This window comes from Orcinus orca, chromosome 7, assembly GCF_937001465.1.
Source record: "Orcinus orca chromosome 7, mOrcOrc1.1, whole genome shotgun sequence".
NCBI classification, from domain to species: domain Eukaryota; kingdom Metazoa; phylum Chordata; class Mammalia; order Artiodactyla; family Delphinidae; genus Orcinus; species Orcinus orca.
Window position 1 is genome coordinate 101,992,829 of NC_064565.1, and position 18,973 is coordinate 102,011,801.

Consider the following 18,973-nt stretch of genomic DNA (forward strand, 5'->3'; position numbering starts at 1 on the left):
CCTGGGGCCTTCCCTCCCGCAGGTGCCCTGGTCCCCTGCCCCCTCCCCTCCCCGCCGGGGTCCTCCCACTCACGGAGAGGCTGCTGCGGAGGCCCATGCCCACCAGCCGGAGCAGGTAGTGGGTGGTGGCGGAGGGCTTGGTGTTTGGGGGCAGGCCAGCTTCCCAGACCCACATCCCCTCTCGGAACAGGTACTTGCTCTCCTCCAGAGGGCTGAAGGTCCACGTCAGCGTCTGGGGTCACAAAGATTAGCCCTGCATGGGGGTCTCTGGGAACCCCTGCCCAGGCTCTTGGACGTCTAAGGTCCCGCTGCAGGATATCAGGCTATGGTGACCCATCCTGAGTGTCTCCCCGTGCCAGGCACTTACACACATCTTGTGCTATGTTATCTCCCTTAGCCCCTCGATCCCTTAGCCCCACGAGGTAAGCGGTATTCTTCTAGTGCCTCATTGTCTGATGAGAAACTAGAGACTCAGAGAACTGGGGTAACTTGCCCAAGGTCACACAGCTGATGAGGGCGCTTGGCAGGAGCTGGGGTGTGAACTCTTGAGGCGGACTCCCAAGTCTGTGTGGTCTCTCGCCTTGCAGGTTGCTACCCCCGGCTTCTAACAGACACCGTGTGTTGGTGGTTCTTGCCTCAAGTTGGGCCTCCCCAACTAAGAGGCCCTAGACCAGGGATGGGAGGCTGCTAGTTTGGGCCCCACCCATGCCCCCCCCCAGGGACCCGCCACTTTGACGTCCCCGAGCCCTCTTCCTCACTCCTTAATGGTAGCCACCCACTTGTCTCCACACCGTCTTCCAGTGATCTCTCCACGGTGGGGACCAGGGATGGAGAATGGACTCGTTTCTGGGCACTGACATCAGAAACCCTGCTTCAAGTCCCAGCTTTGCACCTCCTAACTCACAGTCTCAGTAAATGGCTATTGTTCCCCTCTAAGTCTCAATTCTTCTTTGTAAAATGGGGGTGTGGTAACAATCATACCGACCCATAAGGCTGGAAGAAGTGACTGTGGATTGAATGGGAGGGTAAGCCTGCCCCCTGATAGGCATGAGTAAGAGACGCTGGTGCAGGTGAGGATGACAGGCCCCTTCCCTCTGGCCCTCGGCAGTGTGGCAGGGCACTCACCAGGCTCTCATTGGGCTGGATAATCCCCCTGGCGGGCTGCACGGCCAGCATCTTCCGGTGCTGCTGGGAGACCCTCCACTCAAACTCCAGAGGTAGACGCGACGGGTTTTGGAAGGTGAAGAGGCTGGTGGAGGAGCAGCCCACCCAGGTGGGCTTGAAGAAGACGCTTTTACAGGCGTCCAGCTTCAGCTGCAGCGGCTCCTCCCGGCTCTGCATGCATACCTCCTGGGGCCAGTGAAGGGAGGACAGTGCCCTGACGTCACCCTGCAGCCCTGGCTCCCCCAAAAGTCACGGGCGGGCAGCTTTTCCCCCCTCGGAAAGGGCAGCAAAAGGCCCTCCCCCAGCCTGCGCACGGGCAGCTTCTGTCAAAGGCAGAGTATGTAGTGACTGACCCAGGAGATAAGGAAAAGAACTCAGGGACTGAAAGAAGATGTACAGACCATTTCATGGGCCAGACATGGGTCCAACACCCTGGACCCTTTCCCTGCCCTGGTCCCAAACACCCCTCTACCACCTGCAGATATGAGTCTTTGGGTTGCCCCCAGTCCTTCCTTGGGGACCTCTGTACCCCTTTTCTTGTCCCGACCCCATAAGGTGGACAGGCAAGGTCCTGAGGATAGCTGTTCCCAGATGTGGCCGAGGGGTCCTCTCCCTGCCGTGCCACTTCCTGGAGGAGGAACAGCCCCTGGGCCACTTTAGGGGAGCTTTAGGGGCCAGGCCCAGAATGTGGCTTTGAAAAGGGAAGCCCCAGACTATGGTCCCCTCCCGAGGACCCAGTCCTTACCCCTGCCTCCTACCTTGAGATACTGGGGGCAGAAATTGAACTGCAAGTAGAAAACATGCTGCTTCCAGGAGGTGCCCTTGGGGTAGGTAGAGATGAGGAAGATCTGGTGGGCCCCGGGGGGCACGAGGCCCGAGCTGGGCCGTAGGGAGACGTCCGAGCTGCTTCTGGGGGCCAGGTTGAAGGTCAGCAGCATGGAGCCTGTGTTGGTCAGGAGCAGGCTGCGGTAGGAGGGTTCACTGGGGGACACTGCCGGAAATAGCTGGGGTGCGAGAGAAGAGGGACCCACGCTCAGATCTACACGCCCTGCCCATCCCCACCTCACACACACACACTCAGGGAAGTCTGTGTGGGCTTGGGTGGCGCCATGTCTCAGGAGATCCAAGATGCCTCTACACAACCCAGTCAGTGCCCTGGGGGCGGGGAATGGAGGAACACAGCTTGGCACCAAAAAATGCTTCTGTCCTCCAGAGACCTCCAGGCAGAGAGATGGGGTGGCCACAGGAACAGGCTCCGGGAAACTCAGGCCCCTGAGACCCCCCACCCCAAGTTTCTTCCACCTTAGGGCGCCCTCAAATCATCCTTTGGAGAACCCAGTTTCCAAGATCTTGGTCGAGAAGCTCTGGGGGTGAGCAGCCCCTTCTAGAAGATTCTCATGCTGGTAGCTGAGGGGAACCCCACTCTGGGAAAGGGAAAGCCCCAGCAATCCCAGGTTCCAGACATTCCTTAAGCATTTAGGGTGTGGCCAGCACCAGGCAAAGAGCTGGGCCGGGTACCAAACACAAGGCTGGAATCGCTGCCCTGGGCGCCCCATGCAGCTGGGGCGATGAGCACCGTGCGTGAGGCAGTGGGGGTAGGGGGGCAACACGGGCCCAGAATCTGCTGGATTTTAGTAAAGGCCACAAACTGCTACGAGGAACTGGCCGAGGGAAAGGGGTGGGGGTCAGGGTCAGCGAGGGCGCCCCTGTGCCGTCAGGAGGGCTTTGGGAAGCCCTAACTAGTGGGGGGGCAAGACCACTCCAAGCACATTGTCCAAAAGTGGCACCTTTCTAGCAACATGAGGCGTGGGGGAAGTGCAGACGGATGAAAAGACTGACGATGGAAATGGAAGCTGGGAAGAGGCACCGAAGGAGAAACCAGGATTAGAACTTGGCCCCCTGGCTCTAGAATCTATCTTTCTCAGCCTTGTGGCATCTGGGGCTCAGGTCAGACGGGGCCTCCAAGGGCCCTTCTGAGAGACCTGGGAATGATGACTCCCTGAGGATGGGGTTACACCGAGGGGCAGGCTCTGCGACCCCTCCAGAGCTGGATGATCCCCACGGGCAGGGGCTCATGACGTGGGTGGTCATATCCCTAGCAGGCACTCAGTAAACACAGCGAACGGAGGAGCTGGAGACTTTTAAACCTGAGTGAGAGGACCGGGGAGTATTTCAGATGGGGCAGGCCGGAGCCATAGGTCTAAGCCCCAGCCTCTTCCCGGTCCCAGTGTTGCGGTCCAGGAGAGAGTCCTTGATGGGCACAGAGCCCCAGGGGCTGGCAGTGCAGTGGGGAGGTTGGGATGGCCAGGGAGGGTGCTCGACATGTTTCTGAGGCCATCAGAGACAGGAGAGGGATCTGCAGGCCACGGCAGAAGCCAGGCTCCCCTGTTCCACCTCCCACTGCTGCTGGGGCCACGCTCACCTTGGGGGCATCCAGGGTATACTGAGGGATGTGGTGCTCCAAGTCAGCACAATAACTGTGGCCTCGTGCCCGGAGCCTCAGGCACCAGGACGGGCACACAGTGCAGTCCTCTTCGATATTGTTGTAGCTCCGCAGGACCTGCAGGAGGGCCGGACCCATGGATAGGCTGAGTCCTGTGTCTGACCCTGTGGGGCACCCCCGCTTGCCTGCCCTGTACTGCAGGAGCCCTACATGGGGCCCAGCGGGAGGGACCCTCTGGGAAGACAGCTCGTAGAACAGCAGTCATAGCAGCCCCTCCCGCTGTGCGCCAGGCCCTGCCCTGAGCACTCAGCAAACGTGCTCTTTGATCCCCCCAGTCAGACGAGGGTGGGGCTGGGATGTGAAAGCAGCATTCATCCTGCAGGAATGTGCCCAGAGAGCACTGGCCAACAGAAATATAATGCAAGCCACAAGTGTGAGCCGCAAACGGCATTTTAAATGTTCTGGTCCCAGCAATCTCACTACTGGGCATATACCCTGAGAAAACCAGAATTCAAAAAGAGTCATGTACCACAATGTTCATTGCAGCTCTATTTACAATAGCCAGGACACGGAAGCAACCTAAGTGTCCATCAACAGATGACTGTGGCACATATATGCAATGGAATATTACTCAGCCATAAAAGGAAACGCAATTGAGTTATTTGTAGTGAGGTGGATGGACCTAGAGTCTGTCATACAGAGTGAACTATGTCAGAAAGAGAAAAACAAATACCGCATGCTAACACATATATATGGAATATTAAAAAAAAATGGTTCTGAAGAACCTAGGGGCAGGACAGGAATAAAGACGCAGATATAGAGAATGGACTTGAGGACACGGGGAGGGGGAAGGGTAAGCTGGGACGAAGTGAGAGAGTGGCATGGACATATATACACACCAAACGTAAAATAGATAGCTAGTGGGAAGCAGACGCATAGCACAGGGAGATCAGCTCGGTGTTTTGTGACCACCTAGAGGGATGGGATAGGGAGGGTGGGAGGGAGAGGCAAGAGGGAGGAGATATGGGGATATATGTATACGTATAGCTGACTCACTTTGTTATACAGCAGAAACACACCATTGTAAAGCAATTATACTCCAATAAAGATGTTAAAAGATAAATAAATAAAAAGTAAATGTTCTAGTAGCCACATCAACAAGGTGAAACGCATAAAATTTATTCAACAATACATTTTATTTAACCCAGCTGATCCAAAATCTTTTCATTTCAACGTATAATCGATATATAAGTGATGCAGGAGGCATTTTGCATTCTTTTGTGCTAAGTCTTAGAAATCAGTGTGTCTCCTCCCTTTACAGCATATCTGTTTGGACCTGACACAGTACAAGTACTCAGCAGCCACATGTGGCTGGTGACTGGCATATCGGACAGCACAGGGTTATAGCCTGTAGCCTAAAAGTCTGACAGGCTCAGCAAAGCCAGGTGTCCACAGCCTTATTCCTACGAACTTCCGAGTCCCGCCACTGCCAAGATACTAGAACAGAGACAACTAAAGACTCAGCTTTGGAAAAACTTCTCAGAAGTTTGGATATGCTCCCAAGTTCATAGATGAAAAGACCAGGGCTCAGAGGCATTAAGGGACGTGCCCAAGGTCACAGAGCTGGTAAGGGACTCTGACCTTGACTGCACAGCTCTCCTCTTCCCTGAGCCCCAGCACCCAGCCACTGGGAGAGAACTGCAGGGTGGGTAGAGCAGAGAAAGGAGGGAAAGGGCAGGATGGACTGGAGATGAGGAGGGAGCGACACGTCTGGGGCTAAGAGACATGGCTGGGACAGCCTGGTCAAGGGAAGTTGGACTAGAAGCCGCTCCCTACACTCACCTAATCACCAGGTGCCCCTGACTCCGCCCCCCAGGCCCTAGTTCCTGCCCACAGCTCTTTTAGAGGGACCACTTCCTACTTCAAGGACTAGAGGGAGGCCAGGAGCCACCCCGCCACACCAGCCAGGAGCCCCAGGAAACTATGTGCACCAAAATTTTCCAAAGGGCTTGAGCCCCACTGAGTTCTCCCTCTGGAGGGGTGGGAGGCACATATGAGTGAGACATAATCAGCTGGGTCAAGAAGCCCCTCGGCCAAGGCAGGCCATGAGCCTGGGAAACACAGACCGCGAAGGCTGCAGTCCAGCGAGGAGACAAGAGGAGGGAGCAGAGCCTGGCACAGAGAGGACAGATCCTACGTCACCCCGTCACCCCCTCCGACCCCATACCCTGCCGTTCAGCCTCCAGGGCAGAGAACCCACCTTCCCCCTCTCATCTGCCCACACACCTTATAGACAGCAAAGGCTTCAAGCTCCACGGCGTACAGGCAGTTGGGGTGAGGCGGCTGGAAGTGCAAGCGCATGGCTGTGGACTTGAGAGGGGGCACATCGCAGGGGTTTGGAGTCACCCAGAAGGGGCAATCAGCCCTGCGTGTCCAGGCCACAGTGATTTTGCCTTTGGTGTAGTTCATCAGGCACAGGGGGACAGGGTTGGGGTCCTTGGGCCTGGGGCAGGCACCAAAATCCACCTCGACAGGCTCAATGCTGACGGGCGGGGGAAAGATGGCCATGTCGCTGGTGCCGTCGAAGAAGTACTCGGTCATGGGGGGGATGAGGGGATACTGCGGGGCTGGTATGTCCTCCAGGTCCTGTGTGGGGAGAGCCGGTTGCCGGGGGCCCAGCTGCCATTCCTCCTGCCGCTGCCCCTCATCTGCACGCTCCTTTCTGGAAAAGGCTACAAGAGCTCCACACACGTCACCCCCGACTACTAAGGGTGCCCACAGGGCTATGGAGCACAGGACTGCCCAAGAATTGAGAAGGGGGCATGAACCTGGGGAGGGTAGGTGGCCCCCGGGGCCTCAGAGGGGTCCATCGAACCTCAGTGGGAATCATCAGGGCACCATTCTTATCCTGCTCCAGCTTCCTCTCCCTCAGCATGATGTCCAGGATGTCAGGCGGGTAGAGCGTCAGGCCCCGCACCAGGTGTGTGCGGTACCAAGCGAGGTGCTGAGGCCTGAGGATGGCTGGCTTTGTGCTGTCCGAGTGACACGTCCCAATCAGGTCGAGGAACAGTGGGTCCTGCGACATTTGTCTGTGTGAGGCTAGATTTGAGCCTCCACTTGCCACCTTGGCCAGAGACCAGCTGGTCAGGGCACAGTTTGTACCACCTTGTCCAGGGGCCTGGGTTGGGGTCGTCACTTCAAGGCTCTCTGCGCTGCACATGCTGCATGGGGCGAGGTCCAGTCCCCCCTACACCAGCCCATTAGCAGCATCAGAGCAAAGTCTGGCCTACCCACCCGCTCGGAGCGAGCGTTCACATGCCCCTGGCCAAACTCTGGCTCCAAAAGCCAGACTGGGGCTCTGGAGGTGATGATCCAGGCAGACAGCCCTGGAAGTTCCAGAATACAGGGGACTGAGTACCAAGCACTGTCTTCATTGCTAGGACTCGGATCGGCCCCTCCAGCTTCCCGGGGAGCCCCTCCTCACCTCCCCCCATAGCTCACCTGGTGGTGGATGAAACAGGCCACCCTCCGAAAGTAGATGATGGGGTGAGTGGGCTGGAAGGCACAGTGCAGGGTCATGCGGGCCTTGCCCACCAGGGTCCCAAAGGCAGGTCTGATGCTGAAGACGCTCTCCTGACAGTCGATGTCAAACTGGAAGTGGGCCGTGCAGTCCGACTTGTTCTCAATCCACAGGGACTGCTCCGAGCGCTTCCCGAGGTTGACCCAGCTGAAGTCGACACAGTAGTACTGCAGGGACACGTCAGGACCTGGGCGGAAGAGATGGGGGCTCTGTGAGTGGGCCCTGCCACCTGAGTGGGGCTGGGGTATCAGCCTCCCTGAGGCTATGTCAAAGGGTACCACTGATGGGAGGTGGTGCTGCCTGGAGACAGAAGGTTGGGTTGGAAAGGCCTGAGCAGACCACCAGGTCACCAGGGGCGAGCATGGGAACAACATCTCCAGGCGTCTTCAACTGGTTCCTCACTGATTCCACCAGGGGGCAGCAGACACCCAGGTTGAGGGCAAGGAGGCCCTGGGCGACTAGGAGTGGGCACTTGCCAATCCTAAGCATGGGTTGCTCCTGTCTCCAGAGGGAGTGCAGTGACCTGGGACTGCCAGTACCTCTACAGAAACCAACGACTTTGAGCAGGGTTTGGGAGGCACAGCCAGAGGGCATGACGGACAAGTAGTCCATAGTCCTGACGTCCAAGGTCTTGGGGTGGAAGAACACTGACACGCATTTCTTCTGTCCCGGGGGCACGATGCCATGGGCCGTGGGGCATGAGAAGGCCTCGTCTTTGGCCAGCATGTCTGGGGCCACTTCAATCCTGAAGGGGGCGCTCACCTACGGGGCCAGGTGGGGACAGGAGGTGGTCAGGTCACAGGTGGCTCGTCTGTTATTACCAAGGTGCCCAGCCGAGGGGGTGAGGGCAGCTGAAGCCCCACCGGTGCCTCAATCATCAGCTTTGACGGTGGAGCAAGGCTGCCTCTGCCGGGAGGAAGGAAGGGGCCGAGCCGTGTGCCCTACACTGGGACCACCCAGAGGGGGCACCTTTTCCTTTTCTCAAAGGTACCACAAAGGCTGGCTGTGGTCCTGGCATCAGGACACCTTAGGACTTCTCTTGGAGTTGCTCTGGGGCGGGTCAAGGGATACCCCAGCCCAGCCCCCAGCTGAGAGGAGAGTGGGACCCCTTTTGACATGAGTGTATCAGCAGACATGGGTACGTGAGGTTGCAACATTCTGTACAGGGGCTGAGTGTTAGTTGCACCTGGCCCTGTGGTCCCTGAGTCCTGCCCCCACTCCCGCTATGTGCACAGGACGCATACCACCGATGGGTTATACAGCTTGATCTGCCTCTCAGCGGTGCAGCCCACGGCAACAGAGCCAAAGTGCAACACTTTCTGGATGCCCTCGGCATCCTGGTCCTCCGGGCGCTTCTGCTTTATGCTCACCAGCAGCTGGGCGCATTTGGCTGGGCAGAGAGGGGGGAGTCTTGGGGAGAAATCCACCAGGGCCTCTGTGGCCCCAGCTGAACAGCCCTTCAGAGAAGACGGGAGTCCCCAGGGAAACACTGGCCTGCGACAACAAGGAAGACAGAGAAAAGGCAAAGCCTGCAGGGCTCAGGGGAGGGCAGGAGGCTGGAGGAGGTCCCGTGGAGGCCAGGCCAGGGCGGGGGCGGTGGGGGGCACACTGCGGCTTCGATCCCTGCAGAGGATGGGTGAGAGGTCGGGCCTCACCCACAGCCTGCAGCTGGATGCTGCTCTTCTGCTTGCTCCCCTCCCCGTACCAGCACGTGGCCTGAACGTCATAGATGACAGCCATAAGGGGCTGAAAGGTCACCGTGATCCGGCAGGCCTGGCCTGGCTCCAGCAGCCCCGTGGTCGGCAACATCTGGAATGGGCTGGGGGACTCCCAGGTGAAGAAGGTGGGCAGGTCCCTGGAGGGGGGTGGGCAGGTTAGAGCCACTGGGCTCACTGACCACTGCCCCTGCTTTAGAAAGGTCGGGATGCCCCCTTTACTCCCCCTATCTCCTTCCACCATCACACAGGCCAGTCTCTCCTGCTCCCAGGAACCCTCCTCACAGTTCTCACTCTTCCCACCTCTGAGCCTCAGCCACGGCCCTCACCCCGCATTGTCCAGACAGAACCAGGCCTCGGCCATGTCCCCCATGGCACACACGGGCAACTGCAGGGACGGTGGGCAGATCAGATTGTGGCAGGGCAGGGTGGCTCTCAGGTCCACACAGAACATCCCCTCTGCTTTCTCAAACCACAGCTGGTCCACGTACTCCTTCTGCAGTGTGGGGGCAGGGAGGCAGAGGCCCTGGTTGATCAGTGGTAGCTGGGTGGTACTCAAGGACCACTCACCTGACCCCAGCCCTTGGCCATCCCCTCAACACAACTGCTGAGGGCTGGGTTGGGCTATGGCCCTCCATCTCAGTCTCTGAAGAGAGGGTCAGTTACTTGTGTTCCAGCACCATCTTGGTCTCAGAGATGTGGGGCTTCTTTTGTGAGGAACAAAGTATTTGGGGAAACATTTTGAGAGCAGGAAGAGCCCAAGGAATATAGGGCTTTCTGATGGCCAACACAGTAGCACAGCCTTTTCCCCCAACAACATCCAACTGGGAAGCCCCCTCTATCTAATGAGTTTTGGCTCCAGCTGGTGGGATGTGGGTGTGGTGGGAGAGCTCCTCGCTGCTCTGCCCTACATCCTGCTCTGAGGTCACTGTGCCTGTGTCCCTCCCTGCCCTCCGCTCACCATGGCAGACCTTACCTCCTCCAGGGGCCGGAAGATGATTGGGAGTGAGAGGGTTATGCCTGGGCTCAGGAAGATGGGCTGGGGGATGACCGTGAAGAAGAATTTGGTCTTGGGGGGCCTGTGGGAAGGAGCCAGAGGATAAGCACTTCAGGATCAGAAAATTAGGAGAGGCAGAAAGATTAGGGAAGATTCTGGAAAGCCAAGCAGACTTGAGTCTGTGGGACCATGGAAGGAGAAACACAGGTGTTCTGTCATAGGAGGAACTGTCTCCCTCATCCTACCACTTCTCTTGCAGACCTTCAGTCTCGGATGTCAGAGCACTGAATGAAAAGATACAGGGCCAAGGGAGCAGCACTTGTACCTCAGATGCACATGGTGGTCAGTGGGGTCTGGGATGGGGAAGGCTGCCCTGATTTAACCAAATCCCTGAGCACTTAGCTGGGGGAAACCAAAGCTGAGAACAGAGGTGCCAGGGATGCATTTCCAAGCAGAGATCTCGGCACAGCTGTAGAGTTCCAGAGTGGGTCAAAACTATAGATTCTGCAGACTTCAAAAATACTAATAGGGGACTTCCCTGGTGGCGCAGTGGTTAAGAATCTGCCTGCCAATGCAGGGGACACAGGTTCGAGGCTGGTCTGGGAAGATCCCACATGCCGTGGAGCAGCTAAGCCCGTGTGCCACAACTACGCGCCTGCACTCTAGAGCCCGTAAGCCACAACTATTGAGCCCGTGTGCCACAACTACTGAGCCCATGTGCCACAACTACTGAAGCCCGCGTGCCTACAGCCTGTGCTCTGCAACAAGAGAAGCCATGAGAAGCGTAGCCCCCGCTTGCCCCAACTAGAGAAAGCCCACACACAGCAACGAAGACCCAATGCAGCCATAAATAAATAAATTTATTTTAAAAAATATATTAATAAGAGGGCAATATTATCAAAAAATCTATAGCAATAAGTTCAGATAAAATATACATATTCCTAGGAATGTATAATTGACCAAAACTGACTCAAGAATTATACATTTTATGGCCACCCTTTCTAAAAGTATCCAAAAAATTGAATAAATAGTCAAAAATCTTCCCACAAAGAAAACACCAGGCCAAATGGCTTCCCAGCAAGTAGTACCAAGCATCTGATAATCCTTGTCTTCTCTTCCCAACAGCAGAAAACAAGGAAACCCTCCCCACCATATTCTATGAATCCATCATAACGTTGTTATCAAAACCTGACAGTTATGAGAAGAAAGGAAAATTACAGGCTAATATCACCCATAAACAAAATACTGTCAACAAGAATTTAGCAATCTGTATAAAAAGAATACTCAATCATGACCAAGTTGGGCTTATTCTAGGAATACACAGTTGGTGTAACATTAAAAAAATCAGTTAATGTAATTCACCATACTAACAAATTAAGAGAGAAAAAGTCAAATGATCGTCTCAATAAAGAAAAATATTAAACTTCAACATATGTTTATGACAAAAACTCTCAGCAACCTAGAAATAGAAGGGAACTTCCTTAACCTGATAAAGTCTAAAAAAAAAAGAAAGAAAAAACTACAGGAACTATCCAAATTAATGGTGAAACACTGGAATCGTTCATGCTGAGATCATGAACAAAACAATGATGCCTTCTATAAAGCTTCTGTTCAACACTTTCCTTTTCAACAGTGCAGTAAAGAAAGACAAAGAAAGAAAGGAGATAGGGTTGGAAAGGAAGGAAAAATGCCATTTTCATATAAGATATGAATGTGTATGTGGAAAAAAAGAATTAACAAATACATTATTAGAGTTAATGAGAGAACTTACCAAGGTTTCTGGGCACAAGATTATGGACAAAACATCCATATTTTTAAAAAATGACTTTCTATAAAGCCAGCAACAAGCAGAAAATGAAACAACTTTAAAAGAGATCATACTCAGCATCATCAAAAATATAAAACACTTAGGGATAAATCTAACTAAAGATGTGTAAGACACCTACAGAGAAAAATCTATATTTTATTGAGAGACATGAAAGAAGACCTAAAGAAATATAAAGATAAACCATGAGTCATGAAAGATAAAAACTGTCCTGAAAGACTCAGTTTGTAATGACATCAAGTCTCCCCAAATTAACCTATAGTTTCAAATAAATCCCAATCAAAATCTCAAACAGTAGTTTATGTGTGTGTGATAAGCTGATTTGGAGACATATATGAAAGTTCAACGGCCCAAGGATAGCCAAGACAATCCTGAATAAGAATGAAGTTGGAAGACTTATACTACAAGATATTCAAGATTTATTATAAGCTCTAATAATTAATTCAGGATGATATTTATTGGCCCAGGGAAAGACAAATAGAGCAAGGGAACAAAACAGAGTTCAGAAATGGATCCATACATATATGGACACTTGATATACATCAGTGGTGGGGGAGATCATCAGGGAAGGTATGAACTTTTCAATAAATGGTGTTGGGACAATTGGACATTTGGTTGAGGAAAAAAAATGTCATTGGATCCCTACTTGAAACATTCACAAAAATCAATTCCATATAGATAAAAGACAAATATTAAAGGCAAAATTATAAAGTCTATAGAAGACACTATAAGAGAATATCTTCATGACCTAGGTAAGGGTAGAGAAGAACTTCTTAAACAAGAAACAAAAAAGCCTCAACCATAAAAGAAAAATATGGGTACATTTGATTCCTTTGAAATTAAGAACTTCTTTTCTTCAAAAGACATGATAGAGTAAAAGACAAGTCACAAAGTGGGGGAAGATATTCACAACACAGAACTGACAAAGGATTAGTATCCTCAATAAGAATTTCTATTTAAAAAAGACATTATAAGGGCAGACAGCAGAAGCAAGAAGAACTACAATCCTGCAACCTGTGGAACAAAAACCATATTCACAGAAAGATAGACAAGATGAAAAGGCAGAGGGCTATGTACCAGATGAAGCAACAAAATAAAACCCCAGAAAAACAACTAAATGAAGTGGAGATAGGCAATCTTCCAGAAAAAGAATTCAGAATAATGATAGTGAAGATGATCCGGGACCTCGGAAAAAGAATGGAGGCAAAGATCAAGAAGATGCAAGAAATGTTTAACAAAGACCTACAAGAATTAAAGAACAAACAAACAGAGATGAACAATACAATAACTGAAATGAAAACTACACTAGAAGGAATCAATAGCAGAATAACTGAGGCAGAAGAACGGATAAGTGACCTGGAAGACAGAATGGTGGAATTCACTACTGCGGAATGGAATAAAGAAAAAAGAATGAAAAGAAATGAAGACAGCCTGAGACCTCTGGGACAACATTAAAAGCAACAACATTTGCATTATAGGAGTTCCAGAAGGAGAAGAGAGAGAGAAAGGACCCAAGAAAATATTTGAAGAGATTATAGTCGAAAACTTTCCTAACATGGGAAAGGAAATAGCCACCCAAGTCCAGGAAGCGCAGAGAGTCCCATACGGGATAAACCCAAGGAGAAACACTCTGAGACACATAGTAATCAAACTGGCAAAAATTAAAGACAAAGAAGAAGTATTGAAAGTATCAAGGGAAAAACGACAAATATCATATAAGGGAACTCCCATAAGGTTAACAGCTGACTTCTCAGCAGAAACTCTGCAAGCCAGAAGGGAGTGGCATGATATACTTAAAGTGATGAAAGGGAAGAACCTACAACCAAGATTACTCTAGCCGGCAAGGATCTCATCCAGGTTCGACGGAGAAATCAAAAGCTTTACAGACAAGCAAAAGCTAAGAGAATTCAGCACCACCAAACCAGCTCTACAACAAATGCTAAAGGAACGTCTCTAAGTGGGAAACACAAGAGAAGAAAAGAACCTAAAAAAAAAAAAAAAACCCAAAACAATTAAGAAAATGGTCATAGGAACATACATATTGATAATTACCTTAAATGTGAATGGATTAAATGCTCCAACCAAAAGACACAGACTTGCTGAATGGATACAAAAACAAGACCCATATATATGCTGTCTACAAGAGACCCACTTCAGACCTAGGGACACATACAGACTGAAAGTGAGGGGATGGAAAAAGATATTCCATGCAAATGGAAATCAAAAGAAAGCTGGGTAGCAATACTCATATTAGATAAAATAGACTTTAAAATAAAGTATGTTTCAAGAGACAAGGAAGGACACTACATAATGATCAAGGGATCAATCCAAGAAGAAGATATAACAATTATAAATATATATGCACCCAACACAGGAGCATCTCAATACATAAGGCAACTGCTAACAGCTATAAAAGAGAAAATCGACGGTAACACAATAATAGTGGGGGACTTTAACACCTCACTTACACCAATGGACAGATCATCCAAAATGAAAATAAATAAGGAAACAGAAGCTTTAAATGACACAATAGACCAGATAGATTTAACTGATATTTATAGGACATTCCATCCAAAAACAGCAGATTACACTTTCTTCTCAAGTGTGCATGGAACATTCTCCAGGATAAATCACATCTTGGGTCACAAATCAAGCCTCAGTAAATTTAAGAAAATTGAAATCATATCAAGTATCTTTTCTGACCACAATGTTATGAGATTAGAAATCAATTACAGGGGGAAAAAATGTAAAAAACACAAACACATGGAGGCTAAACAATATGTTACTAAATAACCAAGAGATCACTGAGGAAATCAAAAAATACCTAGAGACAAATGACAATGAAAACACGATGATCCAAAACCTATGGGATGCAGCAAAAGCAGTTCTAAGAGGGAAGTTTATAGCAATACAAGCCTACCTCAAGAAACAAGAAAAATCTCAAATAAACAATCTAATCTTACACCTAAAGGAACCAGAGAAAGAAGAACAAACAAAACCCAAAGTTAGCAGAAGGAAAGAAATCATAAAGATCAGAGCAGAAATAAATGAAATAGAAACAAAGAAAACAATAGCCAAGATCAATAAAACTAAAAGCTGGTTCTTTGAGAAGATAAACAAAGTTGATAAAACATTAGCCAGACTCATCAAGAAAAAGAGGGAGAGGACTCAAATCAATAAAATTAGAAATGAAAAAGGAGAAGTTACAACAGACACCGCAGAAATATAAAGCATCCTAAGAGACTACAACAGCAACTCTATGCCAATAAAATGGACAACCTGGAAGAAATGGACAAATTCTTAGAAAGGTATAACCTTCCAAGACTGAACCAGGAAGAAATAGAAAATATGAACAGACCAATCACAAGTAATGAAATTGAAACTGTGATTAAAAATCTTCCAAAAAACAAAAGTCCAGGACCAGATGCCTTCACAGGTGAATTCTATCAAACATTTAGAGAAGAGCTAACACCCATCCTTCTCAAACTCTTCCAAAAAATTGCAGAGGAAGGAACACTCCCAAACACATTCTATGAGGTCACCATCACCCTGATACCAAAACCAGACAAAGATACTACCAAAAAAGAAAATTACAGACCAATATCACTGATGAATATAGATGCAAAAATCCTCAATAAAATACTAGCAAACAGAATCCAACAACACTTTAAAAGGATCGTACACCATGATCAAGTGGGATTTATTCCAGGGATGCAAGGATTCTTCAATATATGCAAATCAATCAATGTGATACACCATATTAACAAATTGAAGAAGAAAAAACATATGATCATCTCAATAGATGCAGAAAAAGCTTTTGACAAAATTCAACACCCATTTATGATAAAAAAACTCTCCAGAAAGTGGGCATAGAGGGAACCTACCTCAACATAATAAAGGTCATATATGACAAACCCACAGCAAACATCATTCTCAATGGTGAAAAACTGAAAGCATTTCCTCTAAGATCAGGAACAAGACAAGGATGTCCACTCTCACCACTATTACTCAACATAGTCTTGGAAGTCCTAGCCACAGAAATCAGAGAAGAAAAAGAAATAAAATGAATACAAAATGGAAAAGAAGAAGTAAAACTGTCACTGTTTGCAGTGACACTGTTTGCACTGTTTGACATGATACTATACATAAAGAATCCTAAAGATGCCACCAGAAAACTACTAGAGCTAATCAATGAATTTGGTAAAGTTGTAGGATACAAAATTAATGCACAGAAATATCTTGCATTCCTATATACTAATGATGAAAAGTCTGAAAGAGAAATTAAGGAAACACTCCCATTTATCACTGCAAAAAAAAGAATAAAATACCTAGGAATAAACCTACCTAGGGAGACAAAAGACCTGTATGAAGAAAAGTATAAGACACTGATGAAAGAAATTAAAGACAATACCAACAGATGGAGAGATATACCATGTTCTTGGATTGGAAGAATCAATATTGTGAAAATGACTATACTACCCAAAGCAATCTACAGATTCAATGCAATCCCTATCAAATTACCAATGGCATTTTTTTACGGAGCTAGAACAAAAAATCGTAAAATTTGTATGGAGACACAAAAGACCCCCAATAGCCAAAGCAGTCTTGAGGGAAAAAACCGGAGCTGGAGGAATTAGACTCCCTGACTTCAGACTATACTACAAAGCTACAGTAATCAAGACAATATGGTACTGGCACAAAAACAAAAACATAGATCAAAGGAACAAGATAGAAAGCCCAGAGATAAACCCACGCACCTATGGTCAACTAATCTATGACAAAGGAGGTAAGGATATACAATGGAGAAAAGGCAGCCTCTTCAATAAGTGGTGCTGGGAAAACTGTAAAAGAATGAAATTAGAATACTCCCTAACACCATACACAAAAGTAAACTCAAAATGGATTAGAGACCTAAATGTAAGACTGGACACTATAAAACTCTTAGAGGAAAACATAGGAAGAACACTCTTTGACATAAATCACAGCAACATCTTTTTTGATCCACCTCCTAGAGTAATGGAAATAAAAACAAAAATAAACAAATGGGAGCTAATGAAACTTCAAAGCTTTTGCACAGCAAAGGAAACCATAAACAAGACCAAAAGACAACCCTCAGAATGGGAGAAAATATTTGCAAACGAATCAACAGACAAACGATTAATCTGCAAAATATATAAACAGCTCATGCAGCTCAATATTAAAAAAACAAACAACCCAATCCAAAAATGGGCAGGAGACCTAAATAGACATTTCTCCAAAGAAGACATACAGATGGCCAAGAAGCACATGAAAAGCTGCTCAACATCACTAATTATTAGAGAAATGCAAATCAAAAGTACAATGAGGTATCACCTCACACCAGTTAGAATGGGCATCATCAGAAAATCTACAAACAACAAATGCTAGAGAGGGTGTGGAGAAAAGGGAACCCTCTTGCACTGTTGGTCGGAATGTAAATTGATACAGCCACTATGGAGAACAGTATGGAGGTTCCTTAAAAAACTACAAATAGAACTACCATACGACCCAGCAATCCCACTACTGGGCATATACCCTGAGAAAACCATAATTCAAAAAGAGTCATGTACCACAATGTTCACTGCAGCTCTATTTACAATAGCCAGGACATGGAAGCAACCTAAGTGTCCATCAACAGATGAATGGATAAAGAAGATGTGGCACATATATACAATGGAATATTACTCAGCCATAAAAAGGAACGAAATTGGGTCCTTTGTTGAGACGTGGATGGATCTAGAGACTGTCATACAGAGTGAAGTAAGTCAGAAAGAGAAAAACAAATATCGTATATTAACGCATGTATGTGGAACCTAGAAAAATGGTACAGATGAACCGGTATGCAGGGCAGAAGTTGAGACACAGATGTAGAGAACAAACGTATGGACACCAAGGGGGGAAAGCCGCGGGGGGTGGGGTGGGGATGGTGGTGTGCTGAATTGGGCGATTGGGATTGACATGTATACACTGATGTGTATAAAATTGATGACTAATAAGAACCTGCTGTATAAAAAAATAAATTAAATTAAATTTAAAAAAAAAAGGAAAAGACAATCTAGCACAGCAAAGGAAACCATAAACAAAATGAAAAAAACAACACACAGAATGGGAGAAAATATTTGCAAATGAACTGACCGACAGGGATTAATCTCCCAAATATACAAAAGGCTCATGCAGCTCAATATTGAAAAAGCAAACACCCAATCAAAAAATGGGCAGAAGATCTAAAAAGACATTTCTCGGACTTCCCTGGTGGCGCAGTGGTTGAGAGTCCGCCTGCCGATGCAGGGGACGCGGGTTTGTGCCCCAATCCGGGAGGATCACACATGCCGCAGAGTGGCTGGGCCCGTGGGCCATGGCCACTGGGCCTGCGCGTCCAGAGCCTGTGCTCTGCAACGGGAGAGGCCGCAAAAGTGAGAGGCCCACGTACCACCAAAAAATTTTTTAAATATAAATAAATAAAATAAATAAAAAGACATTTCTCCAAAGAAGACATACAGATGGACAAGAGGCACATGAAAAGATGCTCAACATCACTAATTATTAGAGAAATGCAAATCAAAACTACAATGAGGTATCACCTCACACCAGTCAGAATGGCCATTATCAAAAAATCTGCAAACAATAAATGCTGGGAAGGGTGTGGAGAAAAGGGAACCTTCCTATACTGTTGGTGGGAATGTAAATTGGTACAACCATTATGGAGAACAGTATGGAGTTTCCTTAAAAAACTAAAAATAGAGCTGCCGTATGATCCAGCAATCCCACTCCTGGGCATATATCTGGAGAAAACCATAATGCAAAAAGATACATACACCCCAATGTTCATTGCAGCACTATTTACAATAGCCAGGACATGGAAGCAACCTAAATGTCCACTGACAGAGAAATGGATAAAGAAGATGTGGTACACATATATACAATGGAATATTACTCAGCCATAAAAAAGAATGAAATAACACCATTTGCAGCAACATGAATGGACCTAGAAATTGTCATACGAGTGAAGTCAGTCAGACAGAAAAAGACAAATATCATATGATAGCGCTTATATGTGGAATCTAAAAAAATGGTACAAATGAACTTACTTACAAAATAGAAATAGAGTCACAGGTGCAAAAAACAAACATGGAGGGAAGGGGTAGGGATAAACTGGGAGATTGGGATTGACATATACACACTACTATATATAAAATAGTTACCTAAGCAGGACCTACTGGGAACTTAAATT

At 48.1% G+C, this 18,973-nt stretch overlaps 1 protein-coding gene across 1 annotated transcript in view; it reads right to left on the reverse strand.

Moving 5' to 3' along the window:
- The window catches only part of CFAP65 (cilia and flagella associated protein 65), a 43,041-nt gene that overhangs the window by 17,210 nt on the left and 6,858 nt on the right, over positions 1–18,973 (reverse strand). Inside the window, exons 5-16 of the mRNA XM_049712194.1 lie at positions 9,879–9,981; positions 9,232–9,398; positions 8,843–9,042; positions 8,432–8,577; positions 7,727–7,949; positions 7,109–7,374; positions 6,483–6,683; positions 5,894–6,253; positions 3,587–3,724; positions 1,923–2,168; positions 1,126–1,350; positions 74–232 (exon numbers count right to left, since the gene is read on the reverse strand). Of these exons, the coding sequence (XP_049568151.1) occupies positions 74–232; positions 1,126–1,350; positions 1,923–2,168; positions 3,587–3,724; positions 5,894–6,253; positions 6,483–6,683; positions 7,109–7,374; positions 7,727–7,949; positions 8,432–8,577; positions 8,843–9,042; positions 9,232–9,398; positions 9,879–9,981 (2,434 nt within the window). The remainder of the gene's footprint in view (positions 1–73; positions 233–1,125; positions 1,351–1,922; positions 2,169–3,586; positions 3,725–5,893; positions 6,254–6,482; positions 6,684–7,108; positions 7,375–7,726; positions 7,950–8,431; positions 8,578–8,842; positions 9,043–9,231; positions 9,399–9,878; positions 9,982–18,973) is intronic.